The sequence below is a fragment of the Monopterus albus genome, unplaced genomic scaffold, assembly GCF_001952655.1.
Source record: "Monopterus albus unplaced genomic scaffold, M_albus_1.0 scaffold198.1, whole genome shotgun sequence".
Lineage (NCBI taxonomy): Eukaryota > Metazoa > Chordata > Actinopteri > Synbranchiformes > Synbranchidae > Monopterus > Monopterus albus.
Genome location: NW_018128078.1, coordinates 49879 through 65004, shown reverse-complemented (window position 1 = coordinate 65004; position 15126 = coordinate 49879). Strand labels below are relative to the sequence as shown.

General features: G+C 40.5%; 1 protein-coding gene across 1 annotated transcript in view; it reads left to right on the top strand.

Annotated features, from left to right (window-relative positions):
* The window catches only part of LOC109970418 (kinesin heavy chain-like), a 34815-nt gene that overhangs the window by 580 nt on the left and 19109 nt on the right, over positions 1-15126 (top strand). The window contains exons 2-12 of the mRNA XM_020617959.1: positions 8134-8221; positions 8351-8424; positions 8528-8632; positions 9269-9317; positions 9431-9486; positions 9594-9681; positions 11704-11828; positions 12233-12337; positions 12632-12780; positions 13599-13754; positions 14984-15028. Coding sequence (XP_020473615.1) covers positions 8134-8221; positions 8351-8424; positions 8528-8632; positions 9269-9317; positions 9431-9486; positions 9594-9681; positions 11704-11828; positions 12233-12337; positions 12632-12780; positions 13599-13754; positions 14984-15028 — 1040 coding nt within the window. The remainder of the gene's footprint in view (positions 1-8133; positions 8222-8350; positions 8425-8527; positions 8633-9268; positions 9318-9430; positions 9487-9593; positions 9682-11703; positions 11829-12232; positions 12338-12631; positions 12781-13598; positions 13755-14983; positions 15029-15126) is intronic.

Here is a 15126-nt window from a genome sequence, read left to right as displayed (position 1 = left end):
GTTAACAGAGGTCAGGTGTAACAGAAGAAACGATGAGGTCTGGCCGCTAAATATGCCCCGCAGCTTCCGCAAGGCAGGCCCCCGCCATCCGACAGTTGTTATGATAACAACTCAGCTGTATAACAAAAATTATATAGATGACGCCGGGTGCGTTTTCAGGGCAGAGGTAAATAAATATCTGAGATTCACAGCCGTGAGGAAACTGCCCCAAACCCCCCAGTGTGCTGTAGGCGCGCCAGAAGATGTGAGGATGAACGACTGAACGCAAATTGTATTTTCTGGGAATTTTACACATGATAAGGTTACGAGCATGTCAGGGTGGCAGGCTTTTATACCAACAGGGACTTTTGTCTAAATTAGACAAGTAAATATATACATCAGCAGGTCGGCAGGGGCACTAGCTGAGAAACACGGATAGGATCTGTCTTCATATGCTCCAGAACAAATGGTGCCATTTAGACGCGCCTATCCGCTACATCCTCTGTGTGGTCATACTTCTCGCATCAGCTGTCGTCTTTGTTGTTCAGCCAGTCATTTTACCTGCCAGTATAGGCAAGGCAGGTTTATTTATGTGGTACGTTTTTGTAAAGTGACAGTTCAAAGTGCTTAACACAATGCACACAGATGGATAAAACACGAAGTGGCAGTTAAGAGTAACAATTGCAAGACAGTACAAACTAGCAACATGCAAGTGTAGATGCCTAGTACCTTTAGGACAACACTTGTACCCCTTTAGTCAAGCCTTCCCAAGAATAACCCCTCAGTAGTTCAGCATCACAGGTGGATGCGCTTTCTTCCATAAGATTGGAGAAATCGCACGATGGCGTCAGTTGGTCACTGGGTAATGGATGAACAATAGAAGCAGATAAAGAGCAAAATGGGGGGAATTAAACACATTAATTAAAAACAGGAAAAAGAGCAGTCTTCAGTTTTAAAAGTGGCTCCAGTTGGGGCAGATTGCAGTTCTAATGGTGGTTCAAGTTAAGGGCAGCATCACGGCTAAAAGCACTCAGCTCTGCCAAACGTTACACCCGTGTGTTGATGCAGCCTGGTGTATTTGGAGCCCTGCCGACCATTAACCCACACCGTGTGTAGTAACAGCGAGGAGGCTTCGATTTACTTGTCTCCTTTCCATAATTTCCACTCTGCCTGAGGAAAGAGGATTTTATTGTGATGAAAGCTGGAATCCCCATTAAACTCATGGTTGAATTTGGTTTCATTCCTGAAACCTACAAGCTCTTTGTTTTGAGAACTGTGTAGATGCCTTATCATTCAGCATCAGCATGGTGCCCCGGATTCACTCGTAGGGTCCCTGCTCTGTGGAAGAAGCTGTGACACCGGTTCCCCAAAAGCCCCTTCTACAGTGAATAACGATTTTCACCCTCTAGCTCGATTACCAAAAAGCATAGAAACCTGAAATAGATAAGTTAGTTAAACTTTCAAATCTATCTTCCAAGAGAGGCAAGTGAACAACTGACATAAAAATGTACAGAAATAACATATTGACTTATAAATATATGGTTACCTCCAGCACGTTTAACCAAGAGCATCGCACATACCAAATCATTAATTAAAACAATTCCAGCTACTGTTAACTTTTTAAAATCTCTTGGAGGAGTAAGTGCATTGCAGCTCATTTCCATGGTGAGGTGCCACTGGTAACCAGTCTGTCCCAGTTCAGAGTTTGCATGAGGAACTTTTAAAGTCCTCCTGTTGCCCGGTTCAGGATTATGCTCTGAACTCATGGTAAATGGACTGTATTTTATATAGTGCTTTCTCACAGTGTCACAGATCATACACCATTCACACATTCACACACCAATGATAACAGGCTGCCATGCACCGGCACTAGTCATGCCACCAGGAGCAATTCGGGGTTCAGTGTCTTGCTCAGGGACACTTAGGCATGTGGGGAGACCGGGAGTCGAACCACCAACTTGCTGGTCAGGAGAGGACTGCCCTACCTCATGAGCCACAGCCACTCATGCCAAATATCCCAGCACTTTGGATAGCGGGGCCTTAAAGATGAAGACGTGGCAATGTCATCTCGATGCCAGTGATGACCTCTGACCTTTTCATATAACTCGCAGCAACAAGAACATTGTATTGTGATATGAATCAGATGGCGCTGTGGTCAAAAGTGTCCAGTGGCGTAAGAGTAGAGGGACGGTGTGAGCGACAGCAAGGAGCTGGTAGACTGCAAGTGGAGCATTGGTGCAGTCGAGCCCTGCTCCTTCAGAGGCAACATTTTTAACAAATTTGCAGGTGTGGCATTTCATAACGAGGAAGCGTCACTCGGTACAGTGGTGTGTTTCACTGTTCTTTTTTTTTTTTTTTTTTTGAAACAAAGTAATACATTAACAAAACAGTACCAAACATGTGAGACAAGACAACAGATACATGACATTACAAAAAGATAGTACATTGGCTCTCAATGTGCATGTACATATCCCCATGCAAAGGGCAAGTAAACAGTAAACCAAATTACCAATAATAATGATGATAACAGTACTATTAATAAAATCAGCTTGTTACATTTGTGGGAATGTGCGTGGCCTCAGCCCCAGGTGTTTGGTTCAAGTTGAAATGTGTTAGAAATGGGTTCCATGTGTCATAAAAAGCTGATGAACTGTTCTTGTGATTGGATTTCATTTTCTCTAATGTGATGTATTCCATCAGAAAGTTGGTCCAGTGGTTGATGTGTAGTGATTTTCTTGATTTTCAGTTTTGAAAGATTGTTTTCTTGGCAATAGCTAGAGAAATGAGGAGTGGGATTTTGTATTTAATTGGTAGGTGGTCAACGTCTGTGATATTACCAAGCAAGCAAAGTGATGGAGAAGAAGGGATTCTACAGCCCAAGGTAGTGGAGAGTTTCTCTGTCACTGCTATCCAGAGGGAATGAACTGGTTGGCAGGTCCAAGTAGCATGAAAATAATTGTCATTGCAACCTAGAGTACATTGTGAAGAGATGTCTATGTCAGTGAAACCCATTTTGAACATTTTACTTTCTGTAATATGGGTCCTATAAATGGTCTTGTATTGTATAAGTTGTAAGTTTACATAGCTGGTAATAGAAAAGATGTTATTGAAAATTTCTGTCCAGAAGTTGGAGCTGAGGGTGTGTTTCACTGTTCTGAATTGATTATGAAGAGTGGTGAAGGTCTGTGGCACAGATAAATCAGCTAATCCAGGACTGACAATAATGGTGAGTCATGACAGTTCTCTGCTGCTTTTACTCTCTGGATGGGGAATGCTGGAAATACTACTGATTTAGAAACTGCCCGGCCTTATACTTTAAATTTAAACCAGCAAAACTGACCCAGACCAGAAGAGTAGTGTCCACAAACTTGTGGCCAGATGGATTTATTGTGTCTTCATTGTCAAGTTTCTACAGAACAAACTAATAATTATGCTAGTCTTTTGACTGTAAAATAGAGCACAGTAGAAACAGGCTTTAGTTTCTGTTGTCTGGAGCTGCAGGCCACTGAGAGAGGGGGTTGGAGGTATGCTGCAAGGTCTCATGGGAAATATCCAGTGTCCATATCAGCAGCAGCTATGTGATTTGCAGCACAGGATCAATATGTGGTCCTTGGCCCAGGTTTGACCCTGTGATGGGTCAAAACAAGTGTTTTTACATAAAGAACCCTTCAGACAAAGATTCAAGAAACCTTGTCATTCCCCGATATCCACAGTAGGGGTGTGTGATTAAAAGTATCTGGATATCAGAATCATGTTTACTGGCCAGGTGTGTGGGACACACAAGGATTTTGGCTCTGACTGTGCATGTACACTGTTCATCCATAAGGCAGTGAGTAGACAAGTGAAGATAAGACTGAGAGAACAAGAAAAGAAAAAGGGTACAGTAGGAAAATAAAGTACTTATAAATATAGAACTATAAATACACACAGTTTGATCAGATCTATACAAAGCTATATTTCCAGGTGTTGCACTGAGGGTTGTTACCCCTAACCCTGTCTCCTGAGGCTCTTCGTATTCTTTATATGCTGTGCAGTGGTTAGTTTGCAGATCATGAAACAAGCTGTTGAGTTGTTTTAATGGCAGGCAGTTTAGTTTGTAGAAAAATCTTCTGAACAACATTCATGTTTAAGTCAAAATACCTCCATGTGAGTGAGGATGGTCCACATTTATAGCAATTAACAGCATAAGTCTGTGAGACCTTTGGTGTTTGTATTTATTTTAACTTTTATTCTCTCTTTTGTCTCCTGGCACTGTCTGTTCCTTTTTAGGCAGCTATGCTAGCTTAACTTGTGGTGCAGTGACCATGTCTTCATGATGTCAACACAGTGTGTGCACTCTCCATGTGTACATGCAGTAGTCCATCCTACTAGGCTACAGAATGCAGTGCATGTGTGGACTCTCAGTGCGTGTTTTTCATATAGGGGCAAAGTGAGAAGGAGGGAATGTGTGTGTCCGTAATCTTTCAGTAGCAATTATCTTTTTTCCATCTGACTGGTTCAGTCATCTCCCAGTAGGATGCAGTTACCATGGCAACAGGCATCATAATGAAACACGGACTGAGCTGCCGAGAGATGAGATCAGACATGGGACGAATGTTTCTGAATCACTAAAGATTTGATCTGAGTTCAACTGCAATGTCACAACAAAATCACGTTGTTTTTTTTTGTTTTTTGTTTTTTTTACCTTTAATTTAGCTGGAAGTCCAACTGAGATGGTAGCCATACAAATTTACAACATGTTAAAATTCAACACCTACAACAAAATATACAAAAATTACATTCACAAGATAAAAACAACAGACTCAAGAAAGACGGTTATGTCTCCTTCACCACATTCTTTATGACAGGGCTTCTCAAAGTCCAGATCCAGACCAGATGGTGGGTCGATCCGGACCCAGCCCACACCTCATATTAGGAATCCAATAATAAAATGTAAGTCTATGTTTTCCTACAGAAGAGTAGTAGGGCCACTGCCGCCCCCCCAGAGCTTCCTGAACAGCCGGGATCTCAGACAGGTGGCTGGGTGACAGTTTGCAAGAGTCATAGCTTGCAGCAAATGCTCACGGAGCATCACCTGCCTGTTCATGTTTCAAATCGATTGCCCCACTCAGCGACACACCCGCTGGAAAGACACCCCTGGTAATTGGAGACTCCATAGTCAGAAACGTGAAGCTAGAGACACCGGCGGCCATAGTCAAATGTTTTCCTGGGGCCAGAGCGGGTTACATTGAATCCTATTTGAAGCTGCTGACTAAGGATAAACGTGAATACAGTAAGATTGTTATTCACGTTGGCGCTAATGACTCCCAACTTCGCCAGTCGGAGGTCACTAAAATTAATGTTGAGCCGGTGTGTATCTTTGCCAAAACAATGTCAGACTCTGTTTTTTTTCTGGACCCCTGTCCAATCTGACCAGTGATGACATGTTTAGCCGCATGTCGTCTTTAAACCACTGGTCGTCTAGGTGGTGCCCTGAAAATAACAACTGGAAAACATTTTGGGGAAAACCTGGTCTGATTAGCAGACGCCTCTCTGCTGTCTCCTTGCAGCTGCTACCCACCCAACGCTCCCAGTACCCCATAGAGACTGTGTCTGCCCCCCGCCCACCTAAATTATATAAATCAAGAATCAACTCCAGAGGAGTTATTCATAAGAACCTAATTAAAATTAAGATGACTCCTCTTATAGTAGAAAGTAATAGGACAATCAAATGTGGACTATTAAATATCAGATCTCTCTCATCTAAATCTCTGTTAGTGAATGATTTGATAAGTGAACATCACATTGACTTATTGTGTCTTACTGAAACATGGTTACAGCAGGAAGAATATGTCAGCCTAAATGAATCCACTCCACCTAGTCACAGTAACTGTCACATCCCTCGAAACACAGGCCGAGGTGGAGGTGTGGCAGCGATCTTTGACTCAAGCCTATTAATCAGCCCTAGACCTAAACACAGTTATAACTCATTTGAAAGTCTCACCCTGAGTCTCTCACACAGCCAAAGTAGAAAACTCAAAAGCCAGTTCTATTTGGGGAGTGAAATGCTTGTGCACATATTTTGACAGAGATGAAATCATGTAATGTCTCCAGTTATGTCACACTCTTTTTATTGCCTAATTTAAATACTAATTGTGTTTGTATGCATGTCCTTTTCCTTAATCCCACTATTTTTCTGCTGCAATGTTCTAATTTACCCGTAGGGGTGAATATATTTTGATGGAAAAGCTCTTCCAGGAGTGTCCTAGTCTCATACACTGCTTGGACAGAGCAGGCTATCTGTGTCAACCTGGCGCTGCTTTTCAGGGCAGTAGCCTACAGCCCGGTGTTTGTGGTTCTAAAAAATACTTTCTGTTTGTACAAAGGCCAGACACCAAAGTAACACACGTATCTTTTTCACTCACCTTTTCCTCTTCCATTAATGAAACAGCTTCATCTGGGACTCCTCTATCATGCAAAAACTCACTTATATCCGCCAATTTTGGGCAACACATAGCTCCTCTCCAGCATGACTCAAAAGGCGCTCTCTCACTCAGTTAACTTGGATCCTTGCAGGTTCCCATACTTCTGATTTTAAAGTCAGAATTCAAAAACAATTTATGCAGTGGCCCTAATACTCTTCTGTAGTTTTCTACCTGGGAAAAAATCCCTGAGTTGTTACAGCTGGTGGTCAACAACTGTGGAGCCTGGCTCCAAAATCTGCAGCTGTCTGGATCCCATGAGAATATCATTATATATATGTAGGCTTTACACAATTCTGTGCAGATTTATGAGGAGTAGAATCAAGGATAAACTTTTATAGCAACATGACACATCCTTGTTTTTGATATGGCTGGTGACCTGGCAAACTTAACTGCTTCTAACCAGGGCCTGGGCCCCCTAGCTCGACATCTGAAGTCAACTGTAAAAAATCTAGGGGTGATGTTTGATGGCGACTTGAGGTTTGAGAAGCAAATCAACTCAGTTGTGAAATCTAGCTTCTGCCACCTGAGGCTGTTAAGCAAGATCAAGTCATTCCTTTCTTTTAATGATTTTGAGATTGCAATTCATGCTTTTATCACTTCTAGACTTGTTTATTGCAATGCTCTGTACTATGGTTTTAACCAGTCTCCCCTCATTCGTCTCCAAATGGTGCAAAACGCTGCTGCTCGTCTTTTGACAAGTAGTAGGAAATTCGAGCATATAACCCCGGTACTGGCTTCTCTCCACTGGCTTCCAGTCTGTTTTAGAATCGATTTTAAGTTATTGATTTTTGTTTATAAGGCTCTTAATGGTTTGGCTCCATTTTACCTAACTGAACCAGTGCTCTGGCACAAACCTACAAGGTCCCTCAGATCTTCAAGCCAGTTTCTTTTAGAGGTTCCTATGGCCAGATATAAACACTGGAGTGAAATTGTGGAATAGTTTACCTTTTAATGTTAGGTCAGCTACTGACCTCAGTACTTTTAAATCCTTGCTTAAAACATAGTTATTTGGCTTGGCTTTTAATACACAGTAGGACCTGATGCATTCATTTTAATTTCCTTTTAATTTTTAATTTATTGAATGTATGTTAACTGTGTGTCTGTGTTATTGTGCTGTTTTATTTTTATTTGGACTGATCTTATTTACTCTATTTTAGTCATTTATCGTGATTTTATTCTGCCATGTAAAGTACTTTGGTCAACTGGATGTTGTTTTTAAAGTGCTATATAAATACATTTGATTTGATTTTGATCCTTCCTCTCAACTGTCCAATCTCCAACTGATTTCTGATAAAGGGCATGTTCATAAAAAACCTAGGAACGAGGCTTTCATGCATCCTCGTTCATGGCTCCTCCAGCAGCCTCCTCACTGCTCAGAGCTGATACAAGAGTTCTTTTTCAAGGGTGACATTTGATATCAGAGTGTAAAACTAATACAGTATTTGGTTTGTGTGAAGGTAAAGTGAAGCTTCGTGCTTTTACTGGGTTTAACACCAATGCTTTAAATGATCACATGGTAACACATCTAAACACACGTCCAAACATGTGAGCCAGTGTGTTCTGTATTAGTGTTAATTTTATTATGATTGAATAATGGGTGGATTCTCAGACAGGAGATGAAACCGTTAATAAACCATAGGTCGAGTTGTTTGCAGACTTTTATTTTGATGGAATGTTTCTTGTGTTTCAGGGGAAGCCATATATTTTTGACAGAGTCTTCCCTCCGATCACCGAACAGGTTCAGGTGTACGACACCTGCGCCAAACAGATCGTCAGAGGTCAGGCCACCTCGTTATTAACCCTTTATATATGTACACTGTGTAAATGTGTTTTATATTTGTGTGGAACTTATGGAAAAGTGCCGTTTCACTCAGCGTGTTGTCTCTGTTGCGTGTGATGTGTTTCAGATGTGTTGGGAGGATATAATGGGACGATATTTGCATACGGTCAGACGTCATCAGGAAAGACGCATACCATGGAAGTCAGTCTGATTCACTTTCATGGTTTTGTTAATTAACAGTTAATTTAACTCAGACTTCAGACTTTGGTTTGTGTTTTTGTGGCCGAATTATTTTATTTTGCAGGGGAACCTGCACGACCCCGGTCTGATGGGGATCATCCCTCGAATTGCAGGAGACATCTTCGACCACATCTATTCAATGGACAAAAACCTGGAGTTTCATATCAAGGTGATGATGACATTTTCAAGGACACCGAGGACGTGTCTTTTAACACATTTATTTTTAATAGCTTTACTGGATTTTAAGCTCCTGTATTTACTTTTTACATTTTAATTATTTTAATTTCTGTATTTTACCTCAAACTTTGCATTCTGTTTTTAGTGCAGAAAATTGCTTTGACCTGCAGTAACCTGCATAAAGATCTACAATAACATACGTAAATAAAGAGAGCTTAAAAACAGCACATAAATCATTTTTCTGTATTTTATATATAACTAGAAAATGCTATTTCCCAAGAGGTTGCTGCCTGCTGCAGTCTAAGCTTAGCTAAACGGCTGCTAAGGTGGATGAAATGTGGAAATAACTGTTAATTAAATAGCCCCGCTGTACCAAGGAGCACGTCAAAGATAGTTAAATATTTAAAAATGTGGGAAGAAGTTTCAGGATGCAAAATTCTAAGTAGGCAATGAAAGGGAGGATTTGATCTCTACATGATGTTTGATGTACTGATCCCATTTTTCTTCCTCAGCCAGTGAAAACACGTAACACTGTCTGTGACTCCAGAGGGGAGGAGAGAATTTAACATGATACTGGATTATAATAATATATACTCTTAGTCTGTCTTGTATGTCTTTCTTTCTGCAGGTTTCATATTTTGAAATCTATCTGGATAAAATCAGAGACTTGCTCGATGGTGAGGATGATATTTTTTAACATATTTAACACATTTTGACACAAACCTCGCCGTGTTAATTTACAGCTGCTGGGATAAATTCAACCTGCCGACAGATGTTGTTCATGTTTCAGTGTCAAAGACAAACCTGGCTGTTCATGAAGACAAAAACAAGGTTCCCTTTGTGAAGGTATTGGATCTTTAATATTTGCAGACTAGCAATGCATTCATGCCAAAATGTCATGCGCTGCCAGTACTGCAGTATCAGTACTCTGCTGTTGCTGTGTTTCCTGTCAGGGCTGCACAGAGCGTTTTGTTTCCAGTCCTGAGGAGGTGATGGACATCATTGATGAGGGAAAAACAAACAGACATGTCGCCGTCACCAGTGAGTCTCCAGCTGTACTACTGATACTACTACTGCTGCTGTTACCGGGGCACTGAAAACAGAGTCACTTCACACGTAAAAAACCTCGGCACTTCACCTGCATCTTTACTTTGCATTTCCTAATCTTGATTCATTATTTAGATTTTGATTAGCTTCCATCAAGTCCACACAAAACAGTACTACATCTACTCTTACTGCCCCTACTACTGTTACTGCTATTATTTCTAATTTTACTAATATTGGTTAAATCTGAGAAACTAATGAACATCATATGACTTACTTCTATGGTTCAGATTTCTGCCAAACATTTAGAAGATTGTTTTACATTTAAATGTCTGCAGTCTTCAGTGACAGCGACTATCTTTAATTAGTCTACAATTTGTAATGACTCAATGTTTAATGACTCATGATCTTTAGTGATGCTCTCTGGACAAACCCTAAGAACAGATCAGTCTTCATGATATTTGATTTAGTTCTCAGGGGACTTGACAAAATCAGGTCCAGACCTTACACTAATACAAGGGAAACCCGACAGACTCCCTTGAGCAGCACTTGGCAACAACGAAAAGGAAAAACTCCCTTTAACAGAAGAAACCTCTGACAGAACCTGACTCTTGGTAGGCGGCCTTCTGCCTCGACCGGTTGGGGTGAGTGGATAGAGGAGAGAGAAAATAGAAGCATCAGGACACAACAACAAACAGACCGTTTCTGATGAAATGTACGGCTCCGGAGCAAGGGATGCCTTAAGGCACCACTACACAGGTACAAACAAAGGCCATCCCATTAACTAGAAACCACTGGTACAGTTAAATATACTCACTGGCAGCAGGACGGGCCAGGCTCCCTGTTGGTTTGTGGTTCCTAAGATGGTTATCAGTCTTGTCCCTGTTCAGCCACATTAGTTCTTACGGTGCCATTAAATATAGTAAGCTGAAAAAATCAACTGGACCAAATTTCTAGGTCGAAGACGTTTCACCTCTCATCCAAGAGGCTTCATCAGTTCTGACTGACTGGTGTTGAGCCAGAGATTTACGACTACTGTACAGGAGAAGATCATTAGTGACTTTTCCCTAATGCAGTTTCTGTACTATGATGGCCTCTAAATCCTGACTGAAAATCCTCAAACAAATCATTTTTGTGCAGGTGGTCACATAACTGCTTTGCAACAGCTTTTTCAAGGATTTTAGAAATGTGTTAATATTGATGCTGTATTGAATGCCATAGCCTCTAGGGAGACACTACTGGTTTGTCATTGAGGAGTATTGCTGAGTTTCTATGTGCTTACACCAATCAGCCATAACATTATGACCACCTGCCTAAAACTTTGTGCACAGGAGTCAGTCCGGCAGTTGGCTGGCACTCATGTCACCCTGCAGCCTCTGTGAATCTGTTTGCTTCCATAGTTCTACTGTCAGCAAGAGCATAACTCTTCAGTGGCAAACCTGTGTAAAAGCAGTGAAAACTGTGTTGTGAGCACAAGTTAGAAATCATGTTTTAGACACATTCAACAGCCTCTCCATTCCAGGTGTGATATCACCACCACAGCCTCCGAATGTTTCTCTTCATAGAGACCAGTGTGTTTCTCATTTTCACCCATTTTAAGAAAGACTCCCACAAGGATGTATCAAGTTTCAGAGCTGAATCTACAGTAGGCCTGGGCGTCTGTGGCCCTGTGCCTGGTTCACTCTGTCCTTCCTTAGACCACTGTTGTAGCTACTGACCACTGCGGACTGGGAACACCCAACAGGGCCTGCAACCTAGGAGACACTCTGACCCAGTTGTCCAGCCATCACAGCCTGGCCTTGTCAAAGTTACTCACATCCTTACACTGCCTGTTTTTCCCTTTTCCAACATATCAGCTTTGAGGACTTGATGTTCACCTCCTGCCTGATATACCCCTCCGCACCAACAGGAAACGTGATTATCAGTGTTATTCATGTCACCTGTCAGTACTCAGAATGTTCTGGCTGATTAGTGTATGTTGTGTCAGTATTAAAAGTGTTTACATGTTTTTTCCTGCAGACATGAATGAGCACAGCTCCCGCAGTCACAGCATTTTCCTGATCAACATCAAGCAGGAGAATGTGGACACGGAGATGAAACTGTCAGGGAAACTTTACCTGGTGGACTTGGCAGGCAGTGAGAAGGTCACACTGCTATATCACACTCAGTTTATTAATTTACTTTAAGTTCTTTAGTGATCAGTCACATTACAACTTCACATTTTTAGTCCAGAAGTTCTTTTTTCTTTCTTTCTTGCCTTTTTCACTGTCTCGAGGAGCAGTGTTATGGAGCACATGAATGAATGAACATGAAAAGTGGTTATTTTGTGACAGACATGGAGTTGTGCTTTGTAGTCATTAAATGTGTTTTTGAACTTGAGAGTGAGTGAAATGTGAAACCGTTAAAGATTGATTTATGGATTGGACTATATAAGAACTGAATCAGATTGTTAGTTAATTCACTGACCTCTTGAATTTATTTAATCAAAATTAAATTACTGGAATGTGCTGATGATGATTATGTTTGTGATGTTGATGATGATGTTCAGGTGAGTAAAACAGGAGCAGAGGGTGCCGTGTTGGATGAAGCCAAGAACATCAACAAGTCTCTGTCAGCTCTGGGGAATGTTATCGCTGCTCTGAGTGAAGGAACGGTGAGAGCTTCTCTGACATCTCTAGCTTTCTCTTTGTTATTGTTAGAAAACAAGGCATGAGTTTTGTTGTCTAATTTAAACCTGAAATATTCAGAAGCCAGTTTTATCTGAGCCACAGGAAATGTGAACTTCACAAAACGAAAGTAAACAAATGCATTTAGCCTCATGAATCTTCAGTTCTTAGGAGGATAACTATGACCTTGGATTTTAATTGAGTGAAATCCACCATCAACATATAAATGTGAGAAATCACATTATTAGTGTTTCTGTATCTTCTTTGTTGTCGGCTTGTAGAAAACCCATGTCCCATACAGAGACAGTAAGATGACCCGAATCCTGCAGGACTCTCTGGGAGGAAACTGTCGAACAACCATCATCATATGCTGTTCACCATCTGCTTACAACGAGGCTGAAACTAAGTCCACGCTTATGTTTGGACAGAGGTATTCTAAAACCTTTAAAAACCAACCCATTTGAAGTTCAAAATCAGCAAATATTATCAGTAAAATGTGCATAATGTGTCAGAGTAAAAGTGCTTATCATGACATGTCCAGAAATTTGTGTCTGTATTTTGATACAGAAAAGGCAGTTTTTATTTTCACTGTTTATGAGGGGGGAAACAATTAGGGATTCGGTTACAGATTAAAATGACATGACAAAAGTTAGTTCTTTGTAAATCAGGTTTTATAAGCTTAATATAGTTTTGTATGTTAAATATTAATTGGCAAAATAAGCAGTTGAGTAAATGTACTTTGTATGCAAAGTTCCTTCTGCTGGGACGCTGTAGTTCAAAATGTTACAAAGCTATAACAACATTAACTTGTGTATAGTAATGTTGTCATTAGGATGTGGAGCAACGCTGTTAAATGGATATTTGGACGATGTATTTAAAGACCTCATGTTATTTTACAACATACAGTATCAAGCCACTTTCAAAAGTTTTATTTTTACTTTGGATATCTTAGATTACAAAAGTGTGCACCTGATGATCACGCTGGTTTGTTAATGTTGTTGTTAATTGGTTGATGAAGTTTTGCATGTTAATGGAGCCACATTAACATTTACCTGCCTCTCCAATAAGACTGGATTAGTAAACCAGCATGTTACACTGAAGTGCTGTACATGACAAACTATGGAAAATACAGGAAAACTTCACCAAGTACTTGATTGCCAGAAAACAATCTCTGACAGGGGTGCTCACCTGAAGTATATAGAAAGTCTCCCAGCTTTTCTAAAACTTCCTGCTGTTTTGGTGTTTCAGAGCTAAAACCATAAATAACACGGTGACTGTGAACCTGGAGCTGACCGCTGAGGAGTGGAAGAAGAAGTATGAGAAGGAGAAAGAGAAGAGCAGGACTTTGAATATCATGATCCAAAAACTAGAGAATGAGCTGAAACGCTGGAGGAAAGGTGAACAGTAAAAATGCAGTGTTCATGTTTAAAAAGTCAGTAATCATAAATCAGGATCACACTCAATGGCAAGAAATCAGCTGTCCTTTATTCCTTTTCAAAGATCATAATGTTTTGTAAAACGATGGGAAAATATTTTTTATAATATTAATAGTGACAATGCTGTTATTTTAAATCACAATCTTATACAGATGTAGATCTGAAGAAAATGAGTTATTTCACACAAACATGTCAGCACTCATGTTCATAGACGTGCTCCTGAGTGTGTGTAGATTAGGTTCTTACCCAAATTCCTGATAAGAAAACACTGGTGAAGGCCAGTATCTTCATGAAAACTTCTTAAGTGGCTTTTACAAACAACGTGATTCTTAAGAATGGTTGGTGTCTTGTCTTGCAGAATAAAGTGATTTCCTGCTATTGAGTGTCTGCAGCCAGATTCCCTCTCTAGACGTGAAAACCCCATCTGGCACAAATTGTCCCACTGGCCAAATGGAGAGTCCGCTTTATCAAATCCTTACTAACCCTTCATAGAATCTGTGTACTTTGTGGTGTATCTGTCTGCTTTGCTACAGTTGTAGTCATGTAGTTGTTGAATAAATTCAGTGGCATCTTTGTGCATGGAATCATTGCTATCATGTAGGGCCGTAACAATACAGCCAGCTCACGGATATGTTCGATACAGGGCTTACAGTTTGGTACACCCACGATAACACAGTAAAAATGAAAACTAATGTCAGTTATTTTTCATCTTAATTGTTCTTCTTAATAATGTAAATGAACAAAAACTGTTTTCAAACAGTTTGTTTCTTATTCAGACGTGTCCATTGTTCTGTAGATTAGACTGAACAGTCTGGTTAAGAAAACAGATCTGGCCTATTGCCCCCTCTTGTGTTTACATGAATTACATTGGAGGCTGGGCTTGATGTTATGACCCACTTTCAGTTTTACGATGCCTCTTGTCACATTTTTGAATCATGATATATTGTTCCACGATTCATTGTTACACTCCTACTATCATGGTGTTATTTACCGGCTATTCTAGATTAAATTTTAGGTAAGGATACAAATCTGAAATTCTCCTTTGGTTTGTTTCAATCTACTTAGAGTTACAGTTAAAATGTTACCAACACTGGGAATATATTCTCCGGGGTCCTACCTATCCATAGAGACTGAGATTGTGCATATTGACCTGATTGTTGTGGAGCAACATCTGTTTAGGTGTACTACACCTCTCAGCACTCTAGGGCTTAACAAACAAATTGGACACTGGGGCTCAATGAAGTAGAACATTTCTTGAATGTTGTTTCCACCTCATTTCCACCTTGTTCAAGTTTTATTGTAGTTAATGTGATGAAATTTGCTTAAAGTCGGATCTTCTT